The 21420-nt window shown below is 31.7% G+C and overlaps 1 protein-coding gene across 3 annotated transcripts; it reads left to right on the top strand.

The window, feature by feature from the left end:
* The first annotated feature begins 8543 nt into the window (after positions 1–8543).
* On the top strand, positions 8544–16740 carry LOC118038766 (uncharacterized). Of its 3 annotated transcripts, XM_035045180.2 has the most exons (19): positions 8544–8704; positions 8830–9941; positions 10028–10117; positions 10232–10436; positions 10526–10634; positions 11392–11484; positions 11597–11678; positions 11761–11820; positions 11903–11955; positions 12265–12431; positions 13043–13253; positions 13424–13478; positions 13594–13650; positions 13723–13968; positions 14206–14285; positions 14436–14492; positions 14571–14664; positions 16137–16277; positions 16382–16740. In XM_035045180.2, the coding sequence occupies exons 2-19, from the start codon at positions 8934–8936 to the stop codon at positions 16487–16489; spliced, it is 2916 nt and encodes a 971-aa protein (XP_034901071.1). In that variant the 5' UTR covers positions 8544–8704; positions 8830–8933; the 3' UTR covers positions 16490–16740. The 3 variants fall into 3 exon arrangements, with proteins under 3 accessions (XP_034901071.1, XP_034901073.1, XP_034901072.1); XM_035045181.2 differs by lacking the exon at positions 8544–8704 and having other exon boundaries at positions 8727–9941; positions 10031–10117; XM_035045182.2 differs by lacking the exons at positions 8544–8704; positions 10028–10117 and having other exon boundaries at positions 8726–9941.
* The last annotated feature ends 4680 nt before the right edge of the window (positions 16741–21420 follow it).

The raw sequence follows: 21420 nt of genomic DNA, 5'->3' as shown, positions 1-21420 counted from the left end.
AAAGGAAGATAAACAGTCCTAAGAGAGGCTAGCTTTACTGTCTAAGTGAATAGTTGAGTTAACAATATAGATGGGAAGGGTGAATAATGATCCTCTTGTGTGTTTTAGTTTTTCCTTTAATTAATATGACATATAAATAATGTTGCCATCATTTACCTGTTTTGATAGTAAATAATTGTATATATAAGTAAAAATCAAACACAATACACTCGAATGGATAAATTTTCAAAAAATTTAGAAAAATCCGAGAAGAAATTTGATGTAATTACATTGAATTTTATAGAATTAATTAAAAAAATGAAAAAAAGCTAGAATACATGATTATATATATATATATATATAAAAGCACACATATTGATTTCACATTCCTCTAAACATATTGCTAAATTACACTACCAAATCAACACATCCAAAAATGATTCCACTAATCTCAAAGACTTTAATACTCTCGTAACTCTATGATACCATTTGATTATCAAGAATAAAGGGTTCAGAATTGGAATGGAATTGAAGGAATCATAATGATATTTGAATTCCTACTATATTTAGAATAACAACAAGGAATCAAAATGAAATTACAAACACTACCAGAAAATCAATAAATACAAACGGAAATATCGAGAGAATATTTCCGTTGGTAAATTTCCGAGGGATTTTACCGACGAAAATTCTCTCGGTATTTACCGACAGAATTACCGTGGGAAAAAAATTTAAAACAAAGCAAAAAAAAAAAATGATGACATGTCATTTTTACTAATGGAATTACCGACGGACTAAATTCCGTCGGTAAAATCCGTTTGTAAACTGTGAACATTATTCATCATGTCAATTACAAAGGGAATCACCGACGGAAAATTCCGTCGGTATTTTCCAGAGAACCCTAGAACTGTTCACTTTCCAATTGCACTGTTAATTGTTGTTCTTTACGGACAAAATCACCGATGAATTGAAAAGTCGTCGGTGTTATTTGGCGGTTTTCTGAAAAAATTCAATTGTTTTAAAAATTTCATTTAAATATTACAGACGAAATCACCGACGGATTGAAAAATCATCGGTAATTGTTGGCGGTTTCTAAAAACTTTTTACGAAGTTGAAAATTTAAATTAAATATTACCGACGGAATAATTAAAAAAATATTAATATTCAATTATCCGTCGGTAAATCCGTCGCTAACGCGCTCCAATAAAAAACCTGAATCCGGTTATTTCACAAGAGACAAACTCATTTCTTCTTCTTCTTCTTCTTCACTATATGTAAAAAAACATCAATATCTATGTCCTTCTCTTCTTTTCTCTCCTCATCTCCTTCTCTTTTCCTCCATGCTCGGGTATGTCTTCTTCTTCTTTTATCCTCTTAGTTTTTTTTTAATTAATATGCTTTATGAATTTTTTTTCTCTCTCCTTAGCTTCACTTGCAAGTACATTAAGGTAAGCTTTTTCTTTTTTCTTCTTTTTTCATGATTTTTTTCACTATATTTTTTTTTAATTATTTTTGTTCTTAATAATTGTATAAATATTGTTGTGAGATTTTTTTTTCATATGAGATCAATTTTTAGTTGATTTATTTATAGGATTTTTAATTTTTTAGCAATTGCAACTTCATTTTTTTCATATGAATTTTTTTAGTTGAATTTATTTTTTTGTTTTATTTATTTGTTGCAAATTTTTTTGAGTTGATTTTCTTATTATTTTTTTCCAAGCATTTTGAGTATCTATTATACAGTGTTGATTTATGTTAATTTAATTATTTTATAATTTTATAAAATGATTTTTTTAAATGTTTTTAAATTTTCTGTTGGTATATCCGTCGGTAATAAAAAATATTATTACTGATGCTTTTGTTCCGTCTGTAAATCCGTCGGTAATAATATTTTTTTATTATCGACGGATTTACCAATGGAAAAAAAATTACCGGCGAAAGATTCCTTGGTGGAAATTATCCGTCGGTGTTTTCGTCGGTAAATTAATTACCAACGGAATATGTGTCTTACGCCAATGGAAAAAATCCGTCGGTAAAACTGTTAAATCTTGTAGTGAATTTTTAATACCTTATTTTTACGATGAAAAAGAGTAATTATTTTATCAATAATAGTGCTAATAAAAACAATACATGTGATTATGGTGGTGGTGGTGGTGGTAAAGTGGAGAAGGAGGCTGTGAAGTAGTAATAATATAATGACAATATAAATAATATATTTTAAAAATTAATATTATTGGATTTCTTGAAATACATGCGTGCAATGAAAACTATAAATTTAAAAAATCTTCAGGAGTCTCGAGATGCCATTAGAAATATCTAGGGTTTTTTAGGGTTTATACGAAGATTATCTGAAGATTAGATGTTCTTTTATCTTTGAATAATTGCTTCAAGGTTGAGTTGTTATAAACCACAAGTTTTCCGAGTGTTCGGCCTCTAACGTTAATCCATATGAACCACCAGTAAAAAATCTCTTAAACCCTTTTATGAAAGAGAGATTGTGATGAGTTTGAGTGCTAACTCTTTTCTTTTGTGTTTTTAGGGTGTTTTGTAACTTAGATTGTTTTTTTTTTGTTCAATAGTACATAAAATAATAGGCATAACATTTTATTTATAGGAAAACTTGAAAACCCTATAAATGATATAAAAAAATGATTTCCCCTGAATAATATCACATACATTATTTTGGGACAATTTAAAAATTTATTCAATCAAGTCCTTACTTGATTTTTCCAAGTCTAGAATTATAATTCCTGTCTAAATTATACTTTGGTCCTTAATTTCTAAAATTTATTTACAATCAAGTTACATTTGATTCTCTTATTTTAATTTATGATCAATGGTTCTTATACCTGTGACTCATTAGGTTCCCTAATAAGTTGAACTAAATATAAATCACAATTATAAATAAAATAAGATTAAATTAATTAAATAAATAAATTTATTATCAATTTAACAATTGATTAATTTTATATTTGAAGATCAAGTGCAATGTCTAAAAATATGGCAGGACCCCTTAGATTAGAAAAATTATAAGTGGTTTGACTTGATTTTTTAGTGACTAGTTTCTCAGTGTAATTATTATCCCTTTAACAACAATATTATAATTTAGACATTATAGCATTGAGTGTGTCTACTATATCGAATCATATTTGTTCTTAGCACCATAATCATCGATTTTTTTAGTAAAATTTAAAACTCTTTTTAGATCTTATTCCATCTTGCACGAGGATTTATAATCAATACTATTTTAGAACAAATGAAATATTTTCCCAATTCATATAGGGTTATGAATCCTCTATTGATTACAACACCTTTATATAATTCATGTTATACCTAATCTTTGTCATTTCGTTACCTCAATTAAGATAACATGTAACATGATCAAAGCATAACATTATTTATATAAGATGACTAAGTGATCTCAAGTATAATGATTATTTACACAACCGTCACATAAGTCTCCATAGACACAAGTGATTTCTCCATATGAAATTTTGATGTGGATTAGTTTAGTGTACATTCAATTTGATAAGCACATACATATTAGTTATAAGTATCCCTCATACCATAGTTTATAAAAACAACTGTTTTTTTAAATATAAAGAAAAGAACTTAATATGTATCAGTCTCAAAACTTCTTATTAATATTAAGTCTTAATAGAGTATTGATCATGAATATTTTAGGAACAAATGCTTTGATGCAATAGAAATTCTATAATCATAATAACTTTATAATTTCATTTGTAGAGCATTTTTATCCCAAGAACTTTATCTTTACGCTAGATTATTAATCAAATATTAGATTCATTAATCAAATATTTAATGAATATTAAATATACCTTTATTAACAAATTAAATATATTTACATGAATAAAATCAATATCACGTATAACTAACTGATTGGCTACAAGGCATATACATTAACAATCTCCCACTTGCACTAAAGTCAATAACTCGTGTATCAAATATCATTTATATGATTCTCTAATCAATTGGAATTGTCCAAGTGTTTTGTTGGATCATTGATGAGACCATGGTTGTTTTACTTATGCAATGGCTCAATTATTATCATAATATAGGGCTACTAGATTAACAATACTAGGAATCACACCTAGTTTAATTATGAACTTGACCTAAACAACCTTTTTTGTCCTCCCCAAACATAGAGGTGTGCTTAAATTTAGTTGTAGAATCTATTTTGATCTCTGATTTGAAACTCTTTAAACTGAACACCATTATTTAAAGCGTATTTGTTTTCAAGTTTGCTTTCACATTAGCAATAAACCATAAAATAATAAAGTGTTTCGTTACTAAAAAAACACAGTTTTCATTTACGGGACCCACAAATAAACTATGTTCCAAACACAATTATTTGGCAACGTCCTTTACCAGCCTTTTTAGTTGGGGTTCATCATTTATCTTATCTTTTTTTTTTACCATTTTCTAAACTTACCAAAATGTCCTCTATTTATTCTATGTGCCCTTATTATCTTTTGTAAAAGCTGACAAAAATGACCTCCTTCTTCTTTATCCTCAATGGAGAGAACCCAAAGCACTAATATCTATAGAGCATATGTCATTAATATCCTTCCATCACCGCAACAAACTAAGCCTACAGATAAAGAAATCAAACTCCAACCATATGTCTGTGTGATTGTTTATAAAATTTAATGTTAATGAAATGCAAATTAATACAATTAAAAATAATAACTGCATGTCCTTTTTTGGTAATATCATTAGCAATTTCAATTTAGATCACAATTTCATCCAAACATCTTACACATGTTTTTTATTATACATCAACTTTAACCATAATTTTTACTAGACATATATTTAAATCAAACTAACCACAATTAAAAGTGATTTTTCTAGACTTATTTTTTTCAACCACAACCATAATAGCTATTGCAATACCAAACACACTTTTACAGTAAAATATAACCAGACAAGATTTTTCTATTTTATATATCTTATTGAAAAACAACATATAAATAATCATGAACTGCTTGTTCATCTTCTTCATAGACCAGAAAAACATTCTTAATTCTTTTTTAGTACTTAAAAATATTTTAAACTATCTTTTAGTGACTCTCACCTGTATTATATTGCTATCTACTTGTTATGCTCAAAGCATAAGATACATCTGGTGTTGTACATAACATCACATATATTATGGATCCTATATTCATAGCATATAGAATAATTTCCTTTCAATCTCTCTCAATTTGTATTTTAAGGCATGTATATTTAGAGAGACATATTCTATATGAAATAAATAAGTATCCTTTTTATAATTCTTCCATGCTAAATTGTTTTAGCATCTTATTTATATAGATGGATTGAGATAATCTAAGTAACTTTTTAGATCTATCTTTATAGATCTTTATTTCCAGTATATAGGTTACTTCTCCTATATTTTTTATGAAGAAATTCTTTGACGACTAGATCTTTACTAACTAGAGTAAAGAAATATCATTTCCTATTAATAATATGTTATTTATATATCATATTAAAAAAAACAACTCCACTCCCACTAACCTTTTTATAAACACACTTTTCAACCATATTATTTTATAAAATCAAATTGTTTGATTATCTCATTAAAATAGATATTTCAACTCCTTGAAGCTTGCACAAGATCATAAATGGATTTTGTTACAGCTTGCATACTTCATTAACAAGTTCTTTATATTTAAAATTTTCAAGTTGTGACACATGCACATCTTTTTGAAGATTCATATTCAGGAATACAGTTTTGTTATCCATTTGCTAAATCTCATAATCATGGTATGTGGCTATAATAAGTACAGTCATGGATTTTAACATAGTTATCGGTAATAAAGTTTCATCAAAGACAACTCATTTATCTTTGTTTGTAACATTTGACAACTAGTCTAACTTTGTACATTTGTACATTGTCTTCCATGTCAGTTTTTCTCTCAAAGATCCATTTACACCCAATGAGTTTTACCCCTTCAAGTGAATCAACCAAGGTCCATACTTGGTTGGTGTACATGAAATTCATTTCAGATTTTATATTTTTAAGTCATTTTTTCATATGACATTTTTATGTGGGTCAATTAAGTGTACTTGCCATCTGACAAGCACCTACATATTAATTACATGTATGATTCATACCCCAGCTTATAAGAACAATTGTTTTATTTCATAAATGAAAGATCATAACATGTATTAGTCTCAATAACTCTAATTAATATCCAATCTTAATAGAGTATTGATCATGAGCATTTTAGGAACAATACTTTGATGTAGTAAGAATCTCGTAGCTATAATAACTTTATAATTTTATTTGCAAAACTTTTTTCTCTCATAAATTTTATCTCTAATCTAGATTCACTAATAGAATATTAGACCTTGTATATATACTGAGGATCTTATCCTTTTTACAGTTTGATGCAAGATTGAAAACAACAACAATAAAATTTGAATTATTATATGACACGTAGTTAATGTTGCCATTGCTTACCTCATTAAGCTGATTTTATTTGCACGTGTAGTAATTTTATGTAATTACATGACATAAATGTTGCATGCATTCACCTTTTATTAGAGATGATCATTTTCAGTCTGATTTGGTTTTTACCTATAAAAACAACCAAACCAAAATTTTGAAAAAAAAAAACAAAACGAAACCAAACCCGGTTCCAACAGATCGATTTTGATTTGGTTCGGTTGTCTATGTCAAAAACCATAAAAACCTATATTGTTTTTTAATATCCAAAAGTCACAAAATCAAACCCATCTTCATCACCAGTAGCCCCCACGATAGTGTTGAATCCTTGCCAGTTTCTTTTTAAGCAAATAGCCTCCTACAGAACCATAAAAACACATCGAGCTCTCTCACAATAATCAATCACTCCTCACTATCACAAACATAAAAACCTACATCACTGAAAACCATACTCTCAAACACAAACCATCACTATCACAATAAACATTGTCCAATGTTCACTGCCACTTTCTTTACCCATTTTCCTTTTATAAAAAAATCTCAGCAACTGTCAATAACACAAACCATAAAATTAAACCCATCCTCACCTTTATTGCCTCCACTAGTCACTTGCAAATTGAAAAAAACTTATTGCTGCTAAGGTTTAGGGGTGTTGCTGGGATGATAGGTTCGGAGATGATTGGAGAATGAAGATTGGAATGTTAGGTTTGGCGTGTGGGAACTTGGATAGGGGTGGTTGAAGAATGAAGAATTAATTGTTAGTGGAATTGTGAGAGTTTGGGTGGGGGTAGTTGAAGAATGAAGAATTAATTGGTTGTGGACTTATGAGTGTTATGGGAGGCTGTGAGGATTGAGGAGGTGTAGTGCGGCTCGTGTGGGTTGTGTGGTGGTTCGGTTTTTTTTATTTTCTCGATTAAATTTGTTTTTTGATTTTTTTTGTTTACCTCAACCTTTTGTAGTCGCTTGTGGTTTTCATATAACATGATTAATTCTAAAATGTTGCCCTTTTTAGATTAAAAATGTACGGATAAAAGTATCTTTTATTTGAAAAAAATCATTCGTGTTTTTTTAGAAAAAAACTTTAAAAAACACCCGAACTCTAATGTTAAAAAATACCTTATACCAATTAATCTAGAATACAAAACACGTTAAGGGATTGTTTGAGAGTGAATTTTAATTTGCTTCTCATTAAAATTTATTTTTTTTCTTTAAACTAATTTTTTATAGTATTTTGGATTGTTTTGATTTGTTGATGTTAAAAATAAATTTTAAAAAATAATAATAAAAATATTATTTTGATGTTTTTTCAAATAAAAAATATTTTAAAAAACAACAACTACTACACTTTTTAAACATTCTCTTAACCTGATCATATGACACATAAATATATTAAGATTAAAGTACTATATGACGTCCAGATAACATAACATATTCCACCGCTAAAACTTTCTTATATAAAAGGACTTATAATTATCATAGTTTATAAAAAATACAACAATAATTTATATTAATTAACACTCTAATCTTATTTGGTAAAACACGATGGATTTTAGATAATTTCAAAACATATAGTTTTTCATGGATATTTATTGATGTTATTACCTCCATTAATTGCCAACCATTACTTAATTTGTTTCAACGATATAATTTGTATTTTATCTCAATTATATATTTAAAAGAGTTTGATTAATCAAAAATATATTATAGTTTTATACGTATGTCACTAAAATCTATTTTAGCATTTAGACATCGCCAAAAAAATTTAATATTTTTTTTTGTTAAAATTTAATATGATTTGTATGTTTTGGATCGTTTTAATGTGTTGATATTAAAAATAATTTTTTAAAAATAAAAAAATATTATTAACATGTATTTTAATATGAAAAGTTATTTGAAAAACAACCACAATTGCATTGTTAAATATACTTTTAAAATTACAGTAGTATTTATAGTTTTCTTTAAATCTATTTTTTAAAATTATACCGCCAAAAGCTATTAAAATACCAAATATAAATCAAAATAATTCTATGTTTCTCTTTCACACCATTCATTCTCTTTCAAGTTATTTCATGGATATGAATGACGATTTTTTCTAGAGACTTCCAAAAGCTGAAAAATTCAAAACTCCAAGAACACACTTGACAAAAAAAAAAAAAAAACCAAAACAAAAGGCAAAAATTCTCCATTTTGTAATGGTGAGGAATCCAACCGGCCAACAGCAAGGCTAGTTCTGTCATTAAAAAATCTTTTAAGGTGATCTTAGCTGCCTCTCTCTCTCACTTGTTGTCTTTCTATCCTTTCCATGCTTCTCTTTTCTTTCTCTGATCCTCTGCTTCTTCTTTTCAAGAAAAAACCCTAACTTTCTTTTCATTTTTCAGAAAATCAGATAAAAATAGAATAAATGATGCATTCTTGTTGATGTTACTGAAATCTTAAGAAACCCAAAAATAGAGTGGCTTTGGTTTTTGATCTCTCAATCAATATGGCAAATAGTACGGACGCCAAGGATGCGGCTATGGCAAAGGTCCGGCCAGGTCACAAACGAGAGTTTGAGTTTGCTTTCAGAGCCCGCTCTGAGATCCATGGGTATCTGGGCCGGACACGGTCATCTCGGGTCTTCTCGTCTCCAGGTAACAATGGAAGTAACAGTTATAATGGAAAGAAGTTGAAGGGGTATGGAATTAAAAATGTTTGTCAGTTAGAGAAAGCTGAAAAGGTTGATGTTGATTTGGAGGCAAAGGTTGAGTCTGTGACTCCTTTGTTGAGCAAGAATGGCGATGCAGGGATTGTGGAAGTGAAGGAAATTGAAGAAGTGAAGGAAAAAGTGGTTGAATGTGAAGAAAGGAATAAAGGGTCGCTTCTGATTCTGGACAATGATCTGAAAGAGGAGGGTGATTTGTGTGAGGAAAGGAATAACGGGTCAGTGACAGTTTTGATGGATGGAGAGATGGAAGAAAATGAGGTTTTAGGAAGCAAGAGTGGTGTTGAAGTAAAGGAGGGTTACAAGGATCATCCATTTGAGGAAGGGATTAGTGGGTTAGTTTTGATGGATGAAGATTCAAATGCGATAGTGAATAGGGCTTTTGAGAGAAAGAATGATTGTGAATTGAAGAAGGATGATGCACGCGAGGAAGGGACAAGTGGGCTATCCTCGGTTTTGGTTAAAAATGGTGAGGGAGGAGATGTTAACAACTCATTGCATCCAGTTGTAGTTGATGGTGATAGTAGAAGTAAGGTTGAAGCGGAAAAACCTTTTAGGAGGTTTACCAGGTCAGCATTGAAGCCGAAGATAGAGACTGTGGATACATCTTCCTCTGATGGGGTTAAAGTTGATGACAGAGGCAGTTTATCTGCTGCTGCTACCACCACCACCACACCTACGAAGATGTTCAGCATTGATGGGTCAAAGAAGTTTCCAACAAAGTTGAAGGATCTTCTTGATTCAGGTATACTTGAGGGACAGAAGGTGAAGTATTTGCGCGGTGCCAAGGTATGAATTCACTTGCCACAATAATTTTCATGAATAGTAGTGGCGTTGCTATTGTTGTAGCCTTCAGTTAGGATAAATTTTAATAGCAGGTAAGAGGACCTGGAGAGAAAGGGTTGCATGGGATGGTCAGGGAATCGGGAATTTTGTGTTTCTGTGATGATTGCAAGGGAAAAGAAGTGAGTATTGTGATATTTTTGAAATGTCAACTATTTTTTATTCAATTTTATGAGTCCAGGCTTGGTTATTTGTTTGAATTATTGATTGCATTTTTTTTTTAATTCTCAATATAGGTTGTCACTCCTACTATATTTGTGCTGCATGCGGGCAGTTCAAACAAGCGTCCACCAGAGTATATTTGTCTGGAGAATGGAAATACACTCTGTGATGTAATGAACGCATGCAAGAATTCTTCGTTGGATACTTTGGATGAAGCTATTCGGCTTTCTACCGGGTTTTCACCTTCAAAGAAATCTAATTTCTGTTTGAACTGCAGAGGTTTCTTTCTCATCATATTGGATATCCTTGAATTTATTTTGTATAAATATTCTTGACCGCGTTGGTTTGGACATTTTTATGGATTACAGGGTCAATTACAGGGGCTGGCTCTAGAAAATCAAAGTTATTGTGTAGCCAATGCTTCGGATTGAAAGATTTTCAAGCTAGCTCAGCACCAAAAACAGCTAAAAAAGAACGGTATGCTTTTCTATAAATGATATCAGTATGATATTTAGAACACCTTTAAGTTTTAATAAATTATCTGCTTGTTCTGCTGTCACCATCTATTTATCTAGGTCTGATGCCTGCTGTTTGCTTATTTTCCAGTATGGATAGTGGAGGAAGCAATCAATGAAATATGATGTGCCTCACAAACCTCCCTGCTTCTATTGGATAAATTATCTCTCTGGTTACCAACAATCTTTGCATGTGCTCTAAACTTTTGTGTTTGGTGGTAGCATTTTACCAGATATGAACCCATCGAGAATTGTTGCAATACATTTATTCATGTATTTTTTGGTCCTTGTTTTGCGGTGGAACTTGTTCTGCTATCAAAGATAAAGATGAACCCACATTTTATTAAATTAATTATTAACAAATGCTTTTGTGGATTCTTGTTGTTGGCAGAGATCATAAATTATCAATTTTGTTTTGCCTTTCCATTTCAGGAAACAGGTCTTTAGCTGGATTTTAACCCAAAGTTTAGATGTATGTGTAATCTGTAAATTGACATAACCTGTAATCTGTGATTTGACATCATCCAAATATTCTCATGCAAGGATAAATACATGTGTGCATGTTAGATAACTGTATTGCTTGGACATTCTACTATGATGTTACAAAAAATATTATTTTCGGTGAATGATATATAGATTGCAGATTCCTCCTTTTTGTGCCTATTCTTTTATCATTAATTCTTCAAGTTTTTATATGTTTTTACTTGGTGTTATTTCAGAACAGCAAAACCACATTCAGTTCCAGAGTCCTCTAGCAATTTGTTGAAGTCTAGCCTGTCAGGAAGCAAGAGTCAAGGGAGAGTTACAAAAAAGTTAGCACTCTACTTGTGTTTCATATATTTTTTTTTTCTTTTTTTGGGGGGGTTTCTCATTTCAATAGTTTAATTGGTTTAAATTGTTTTTTATCATGTACTATTTTAATAGAGATATTCGAACACATAAGCTGGTTTTTGAAGAAGAGGTCTTGCCAGATGGAACTGAAGTTGGATATTATTGCCAGGGAAAGGTTGTGCTACTATGATGTCATGCCAAAATTTTATAGATTTGATCTATTTTTGTTATTTTACAAGTATAAATGTGTTGGGCAGAAATTGCTGGCAGGCTACAAGAAGGGATTTGGCATTTTCTGCTCATGCTGCAATTCTGAGGTAAATTTTCTCCTGCTGATGTATTGTTACCCTGGGTATTTATTTGGTCAGAGATTTAATCTTTTTGACATTTAATGAGCAGGTTAGCCCATCTCAATTTGAAGCTCATGCTGGTTGGGCATCGCGTCGAAAGCCGTGAGTATTTATATTTTCAGACTTAGGTGGTCTCAAGCTTCTTGACTCTGTTATTTCTTGCAATGATGATTGATATAGAAGTCCAAGATTTAAGTTTTTAATTCCGCAACACATGATTTTATTGCTTTTGCAATGGTGATTGATTATAGATGTCCAACTTTGATTATTTTATTTTGCGTGGTATGATTTTAATATATGATCTCTTGTTGGAGGTTTTGAGAAATTAGACTAGTAACTGACTTTCCTCTTTTACTCTTGTCTTTTTTGTATTTCAATATTTACTTTTGACTTTAACTTTTGTTTGAACAGTTACCTGAACATTTACACATCCAATGGAGTGTCACTTCATGAATTAGCAATATCTCTATCAAAAGGTCGGAGGCACTCTATCAAGGAGAATGATGATCTATGCCAGATCTGTAGAGATGGTGGGAAACTTTTGTGTTGTGATGTATGCCCAAGAGCTTTTCACCAAGGTGACTTTTGACTGTACTTTGGATATTGCTATTATTACCTTGATGTAAATAATTAAGATGGACTGCTCTGGTTTGATCTGGAATTCCTTAGTTATATATCTAGAATAAGAGCCTGTTTGTTGCGGTGCAACCTAAAAAAAAAGGGGTCCCTGAGACTGGTGAGATGAGATTAGATTCTTAGAAAAGAGAAGTTACATCCTGAGAAAATAGACAACATGGAGCAGATACATGGCAGATGTAATTATCATGAAATAGTATAAAATTGGTAATATTTGTCGAGGAGAGTGTCAAAATTTTTCACAGGTAAGCAGGGTGTCTAGCTCACCCTTACACACTGGGTTGGATAAAATCTTATGGCAGTGCATTGATAGTCAGAGTATGCTTAACTTTTTTAGCTCCTTATTGAGAAGAAGTTAGATGGATTTAGCTTCAATTTTTGTTTGTTTGATATACTCCCAGATGGTTGCAATGCATTATTTAAATTATTATCATGGTACTTGATTGTAGATATGGATTGCAGCTTTCTTCATTTGGTCAGCATCTGCAATCTACAGATAATTTGGTTGATTACCATCCTTTGTTTGCTTATAATATTTAATTATGTCTTGCAGAATGTCTTTCTCTACCTTCAATTCCTAGGGGTAAATGGTACTGCAAATATTGCCTGAATACTTTTGAGAAAGAAAAATTTGTGGAGCGTAATGCCAATGCTATAGCAGCAGGAAGGGTTGCAGGAGTTGATCCCATAGAACAGATAACCAGACGATGCATTCGTATTGTTAAAACTTTTGAGGCTGAAGTTGGTGGATGTGTTTTCTGCAGGTTGAGTTGACTGGTCCTACTTTCTAGAATATGAATAGGCTTTCCTTTTATTTGTCTTGTTCTGTAAGAGTTTTTGGTGTTTGAATAATATGTTTAGCGCCGATGTGTACAGTTCTCTCTCTCTCACCTTTTCCTATTGTAATTTCTTAACTTATTCTTTACCTATGCAGAGGTCATGATTTTGAAAGAACGTTTGGTCCTCGCACTGTGATTATTTGTGATCAGGTATATTCTACAAATTAAATTGTATATGTGCTTGAAAACAATTTCCTGCTACTTCTTTCTTTGTCATAAGCGTTTTTATTTCAGGTTTGTGCTGATATGTGCTTGATTTCTGCAGTGTGAGAAGGAGTTCCATGTTGGCTGTTTAAAGGAACATAAGATGCAAGATCTGAAGGTAATGCCATGTTCTTCTCACACCAAAAATCAAGTGTTAATTAAAAAAATGCTGACTTGATTTGTACAACAGGAGTTGCCGAAGGGAAAGTGGTTCTGTTGCACAGGGTGTGAAAGAATTCATTCTGCTTTGCAGAAATTGGTTATTCGTGGGGAAGAGAAGCTTCCAGATTCTTCCCTGAATTTTATAAAGAAGCATGAAGAAAGTGCCTTGGAGAGTGGTTGCAGTGATGATGTAAGATGGAGGCTTCTTAGTAAGAAAACAGATTCTTCTGATGTTACTGAAGCCCTACTGTCCGACGCCGTCGCCATTTTCCATGTGAGTTCTGTGTTAAGAATATTGCTGGCTGTTCATAATTTTGCAAGAAACATTTTGCTCTTCACTTTGTTAACTTTCACATTGCATGTTCTTTTAATTTCTGTTGAATACTGCTTAAGGAGGTCTACAACTCCAGTTGCTGTTTTGATTCTGTACATTTTGAAATACTCCTGTTCATTCTGTCATGAATGCATCATCGCTATTAAGCATCAACCGATTTTTTTTTCTGGACTTTAGGAGTGCTTTGATCCAATAACTGTGGATAAATCCAAACGTAAACGTGATGACCATGACTTCATCCCATCCATGGTTAAAGGGTAAGCAGTTCTGCGTACTTTTGGGTACATATATTATATGCTGTTTGGTTATTATTTTAAATGCTGGAACTCCAGTATTTTTCTGTGTGCTTATTGCTGTTTGTGCCAAATCATTCGCTTGTGACTGACTAGAGTTAATTGTCTTGGCAGCGGGAACATGAAAGGGCAGGATCTAGGTGGCATGTATTGTGCTGTATTGCTGGTTAAGTAAGAATCTTTGATGAACATCTCCTATTATTCTGTAGAACATCTATTTTACACTGATAAATTTTACTTTTCATGCAGCCATGTGGTAGTGTCAGTGGCAGTTGTAAGAATTTTTGGCCAGGAATTGGCTGAGCTGCCTATAGTTGCAACTAGTAGCAGATGGCAAGGACAGGTAATATGCTGCACTATTGACACTTTATTTTACCATAGATGTGTGGAGTAATCACGTATTTATATTTCCTCTTGACATTTTCTTCATGTGGCCCCTCTATTCTTTGTTGAATTTATATGGTCCTTCTACTAAAGAAAATTTACGTAATATGTTCCTCTGTCTAGTTTCTGTCAATTTTACCGTTAGTTTTGACTGGTGGCCTGATGTGTCAGGTAAAACATGACATGAGAAAAAATATAATATTAAAAAATTCCTCAAAAATCTATAGCAAATAACTGATTGACCTTTTTTCTTTTACTAAAAAAGAATCCAAAAGCAAAACAGAAAATGCCACCCTAAATAACCATTTTATCTTCTTTCATATTCTCCGCCACCATCCACATTCTTTTCACTCCTAGTATTTCCAGTCCTCTTTACCACAGCTGTTGCTGAACTCCCCTTTCCCTTCCCCTTTTAATTTGAAGATTTGCAGCAGCAGTTGGTGTTAATTGATCAAGGTGTATGTATTCAGTGTGTTGCTAGCTGTTGTCTATGGAGCTACGAGTGATTTACTCGTTTGGGTCATGGAATGGGTTAGGTTAATTTGGTAGGTTTTGTGGGTTGGTTATGCGTCCTTTCTAGGTGGTTTCAAATAACGACATTCAATTGGCTTGCTATATCCCATATTGATTGCATTTTAGGTGTTTGTTGAAATGTTTGTGAGAGCCAGCTATGAATAAGCTGTTTAACTGGGCCTTTTTTGTTCTTAGGTGTAAGCAAATTTCCTTGGCCATGTATTGTGCTTTATTTCAGCAATGAAAACTAACCATTTCAGCAATGAAAACCAACCATTTCACTTTAAAACCATCAGTTGGATTTCCATCCAAGAGCATTCTAGTAACTGAAGTGCCGTTAACACTGTAAAAAGCTAATAAACATCATTATTACATCTCCTCCATGACAATCACTATAAACACCAGTCTCCCTTCACAGCTGCCAACAGCATCCCTAGCTATCACCACTAAAGCAACAGATGTCACAGCAGCTCAATCACTTCTGATATCACTACTGATATCTTTGTTCCTACCGGCCAACAGGCCTCCATACCAAAGACTGCCCCCACATCCTCTAGTTATTACTATTAGAGTAAATAAGAAATGATAAAATGGGAATTTATAAAGCATTTTCTTTCTTTTTAGATTTTTTTTTTGTTTATGAGGATTTTTCAAAATGCAGCATGTTTAGCTGACATGCCAGTTCACTTGATTAAGGGGTCGCATCAAGAACTTTTCTGAAATAGAAGGACCGTTTAAGTTTGAAAAGAACAGAAGAGCCACATCAAGAAAATGTAGAGTAGAGGGACCAAAAATGTGATTAATCCTGGATGTGTATATTTTGTTTGTATCTCTGCAATTGTGGCCCAAGTAGTTTTTATACAAGGACTTCTCTTAGTGAAGCGCAGATGTATATTTATACCCTCTTTCCATCTGCAGGGTTATTTTCAGACCTTGTTTTCTTGCATTGAGAAGCTACTTGGATTTCTCAATGTGAAGAATCTTGTACTCCCTGCAGCTGAAGAAGTCGGATCTATTTGGAAAAACAAATTCGGGTTTGGTGCGATAAGTCAAGATGAGGTATGTGTGTTTGTGCGGAGCATACACAGTTCTGTTGCGCACTCGAGCGCGCACATGATGCTCTTGATATATTGCTGATAAACGCTTATGATGTTGTGTTGCAGCTGATGGAATACAGGAGAAGGTATCAGATAATGTTGTTTCAAGGGGCATTAATGCTGCAAAAGCCAGTCCCCAAGTGCCGAATTGTAGGTAAATCAGAAGGTGGATGAAAGCCAGATACTTTTTAATTCAAGAAGTGGGAAAGCAATTTTTTGGACAGCAGCCTTCCTTTTCCTTTGTGTACAGCAGGATCTTTATTAGGCATTCGTGTACAGTAAAACATCCTTTTCATGTTAATAGTTGGAGCCCACGGGCTGTTATAATTCTTTTTGTAGAATTGAAGGGAAAGAAAGGAGGATTTTAGACGGTTGATTAGATATACAAAAGCAGGGAGCAGCGGGGATGCTCACGCATTAATCAATGAAGTATTACTATATTATAATTATTAGAATTATACTAACAACTTAAAAAAACCGTTGAGGGTCTCGGTTTAACTTAGAGCGGTTCTTCATGAGTTATGTGAGTTGTCTAAGGGTGTGTTTAGGCGCCGTGTTCTCTTGAGTTTTAATTTTGTTTTTTTATTTGAAATTAATTTTTATATATATATTTTTTAGATTATTTTTATATGCTATATTAAAAATAATTTTAAAAAAATGAAGTTTTATTTTTATTTTTATGTGAAGAGTATTTTAAACCGCACCGCTATTAGGGATGAGCAGATAAGAAAAAAATTGAATAAATTGATTAAACTAATAAAATTAAAAAAAATTAACTGAAAAAAATGGAACCAAGAAAAAAAAATCGATCAAACTAAATAAAATATTTAAAAACACTTTGTTGGTGTGATTTTGGTTTTGTTTTCTTAAAATTAATGAAATCCTGTTTAAATTAAACTGAACTAATTTGATTTAAATAAAAAAAAAAAAAACCTTTGCAAAGCAATAACTCTAGAGCCGCACAGCTGCTCCCTTCCCTTGACTTTTGAGATACAATCACATATATAATCATGCTCCCTCCATCTTTCAATCTTCATCTTCCAATCTTCGATCTTCAATTTCCGCTCTAGATTTAGTATCTTAGGCTTCCTTGCTTTCTTAGTTTATCTACTTTCGAGGAAATTCATACGCTTCATGGATGGAGCAAAAGTGGAGTCTTTGTCAAAATAAACAGTCCCATTCTGATCCGTTCAGCCTTGAAGTGGATAGAGATTAAGGCATGTCAAACAAGTGAAGTAAGCTAAGGAAAGGCAGTGAAGGTTCAACTTTGTTTGGATGGGTGAAAGCCTTGGGTTGCATGGAGAAAGGATAATAGAGCGGTCCATCTAAGCACTCTTCTTCAATCCAAAAGCCAAAACCAAAAAAACAAAACAATATAAGTCTTTTTGGTTTTTTGACATAAAAAATCAAACTGAATCAAACCAAAACCGGTCGATTAGAACTGGTTTTGGTTGTTTTTTTTCCTTCTAAATTTTGGTTTTGGTTATTTTTATTTGTAAAAATAAAACTGAACAAAAAATTATCACTTCCAACCGCTATCACAATCCCAAAGACACGTTAAATATTAGGTTAGCTTCCTGCCCTACATTGTGAGTTAAACAAAAAAGAATTTGAGCCTAACAAAACTGCATATAGCTTATATAAAGTTTTTTTAACATTGTTATTGTGTGAGTCACTTTTATATGGCGGCCTCGTTAACTTGGCAAGTTCAAGGGAACATAAAATTAAAGGAACAATAAACAACATAGCCTAGGTAAATCTCAGTTAGTATGTCAAATTTTTAAATTTAAAAATTTAAATCAATCTATAATTAAATAATAAAATTGAGGGAAAGAAACAAAACATTACACTCTAAAAAAGAAGCAAAGAGCCAAAAAACTAAAGAAATCCATAGGTGCTGCCCTTAATGGCCAAGGCATATAGGCCTTAGTCGGGGTTGTAAGTCTAAGCCATATTTTTTTCCTTTGGTAAGGGGCAAACACCCTATCATATGCTCTTTTTTTTTTTTTCTTTCAAAAATCACAAACAACACGTTGCTCGTTACGACAAATAACACATCTCCCAGTTCTAAAAACTTAGATTTTTATCATCACTATGGTGGTTAAAAAAATAGTGGGAGAGGATTTAAGGTTAAAAACTTATCTCTCAACTCATTTTCACATAAAAACACTTTCTTAATGCCCTAAAAAATCCCCAAACCACCTAATAACCCCCAAAACCTAAAAACCATCCTAATAAATGACAATCAACCAAAAGAAAAATTGATATACGAAGACCAATGTCCTTTTTCATGGATGTTTAATGACCGAAACCACTATAATCAAACACTCATTGGTGAATGGAACTCATTGAACCAAAGAATAGTGACGTTAGCCATAAAAAAGTAGCCCAATTGATAACTTTCTCTATCATCATTGTTTTACAGCAAGGTTCTCTCTTCTTTCTTTTACCTGGGGGCTAAAAAATAAATAAAATAAACTTTTGTACTAAAACAAGATTTTTCATGGACATGTGGTTAGCCCTATATTTTTCTACTTTTTACTAAAGCATGTATCATTCTTTACTAAAGCATCATACTTTTCAAACATAGCTCGATGTCATTTATGATCTTTGAGAGCTTGGGTCAATATTGTTGGTTCAAGGTCACTACCTTTGGATAATTGGGTGTGAAGATTTATTTTGGTAAGAGGTTTACGAATATTATTTTTTGCTTTAGCGACAATAGTATGGGTAGGTCATTGATGAGTCTTGAGGGGTTGAGATACGATGTTGGTTGTTGGGAAGTAAGGTTATGTGTAGGTTCATATGAGTTTGGTAAAGATGAGATGTTAGCTAGGACTAGTGTTCAATAAGCTTCGCTAAAGGATTGCTAAATAACTCCTATTGCAAATGGAAGATTTAGTCAAAGATGATGAGAGGATTTGAAATTGTGGAGGAATTCAAGTGAAAATGTTGTTAGATTACGAACGAGGTGATTGAATAGACATACGAGAAAGATGAAACACATACTCTATACTCTATAATTTTTTTGGCATTGCGGTTCAATTATATTTTTCAAATTTTTATTTTTTAAAAAAACTTCAAATTATCTTTTAGTATTTTTTATGATTTTGATATATTAATATCAAAAATTTTAAAAAATTATTTTAATATATTTTCATACAAAAAATACTTTAAGAATTTCCACTACATCTAAAGCATACTAGCCATTAAATTAAATTCAATTTTCGTAGGTTTGAATATGCATGTGTGGAAGCTGCTTTGTTTATCTCTGTTGCTCTAGCTCATAGGGACTAAAGTCATGTAAGTGTGTTTGGTATTGTGGTGGTTTTTGTGGTTATGGTTTCAAAAAAGTTGTTTTATAAAAAGTACTTTTAGTTGAGGTTTGTATGATATTTATATATATTTGGTTAAAACTGTGGTTAAAATTGAGGTTGAATAAAAAGTAGTTTAATGTGTTTGGTTAAAAATACTTTTCAAATTGAGGTTATAAAATAGCTAATATATATATATATATATATATATATATATATTGATGGTTTTTAATTTAAATATTGTAGATTTAACTGCTGCTATTATATTATGAAATAAATAATATTTTATATAAAATATTTTTTATTGTTCTCTTAAACTATCTACAATTCCATAACGTATAAAATTCATTCAATAAGAACTATAGTTTTCTTGGTTTCTTGAGCGTGCAACGACATCGTAAAATATTATTAGGAACAAAATTGGAATTGCAATCAAATTCTGTAAATGTAACGTCATTATGAGATATCCTTCTAATTTATATATTGTCATTGAATAATGTTAAACACTAGTTTTTTGAGTAAAACATCATTAAAAATAATAAAAAATTGGATTTTTATTTATTTTACTATGTCAAACCCAGTGCTCCACCATTCTCCACCGTTCACTTTTTTGAAGAAACTTAAACAAGTTATTTGCCATGATTAATTCACTTACAACTCTCGATCATGTATAGGCATCCACCTTTTCCAGCTATTGCAGATGATTAAAGTTTGAGAAAGGAAAGACATTATTCCTTGTGAAGCAGATCGTGGAGCTAGATTGCTCCACCCCTAGTCATCTTCACTATATTGATCTATAAACAAGTTGGATCATATACAATCATGTCAGGAAAAGCTCTAGGAAGTCATCTTTTACATGCTCTCTTATGTAATGTTTGGGGAAGACAAGCTACAACATATAGAATTTGCAATTCTAGATACAAAAGATGAATAATTGAGCTGACCTTTTTTTCTTAACATAGTGGATCTTGAAAAATGAGGTTAGCTGTTTTTGGAAAGCATAATTTTCCAACTTTTTATCGGCCACAATTACTATGAGTCCCACCAAAATAAAACGTATTTTTTTTGCATAACTGAATACATAAAAACTATGATTTATTTTAACCTCAAGTACAACCGTATTACCAAATAGCACCAAAGCTCTTGCAAGAACATCAAAACAACCAACCAAGTAGCGAGTGGGGAAACCTCTTTACGGAGGGAGCAACTCCTTTATATCCCATTTAACCAAGCCGGCGTAGATCGACGATACACCACAAACAACGCCATACTAATTTATGGTTTATTTGTTTTTTATTCTAAAAATATTTATTTGAAAATGTTTTTTTTATTTTAATTTAATATTTTTAGATTATTTTAATGTTCTAATATGAAAAATAATTTTTAAAACATAAATAAAATTATTTTAAATTATTTTTTTAAATTATCAGTACCATCTTAAACATCTTTTTAATAATAACTCGAGCTCTTACGTAACACGGTTGAGGAGTATATTTGGCCACCTGCTTCGAGTAGAATTTGTATTTGTATGTAACAATGAGAATACAGTCTCCCAATCGTAAAGTATAAAGACATAAAAGTGGAAGTTCGGCATATTTAAATAAAAGGAGATTTCTAGCAGTAGGTGGGTGGAGGCAAGCGTTGGGCCGTTCCGTTCGTACGAGTGATTCCTTTTGATTTTTTTTTAAAATTATTTTACTTTAACTTAAAGCCAGAAGAAAAAAAAGAAAAAAATTAGGATAGGAAAAAAGCGGGAGAAAATAAAAATTCAAAATTCAAAAACACCTCCAC

The sequence above is a fragment of the Populus alba genome, chromosome 4 (assembly GCF_005239225.2).
Source record: "Populus alba chromosome 4, ASM523922v2, whole genome shotgun sequence".
Lineage (NCBI taxonomy): Eukaryota > Viridiplantae > Streptophyta > Magnoliopsida > Malpighiales > Salicaceae > Populus > Populus alba.
Note: the sequence above shows the minus strand (reverse complement) of the source record. Positions and strands in the feature narration are given on the sequence as shown.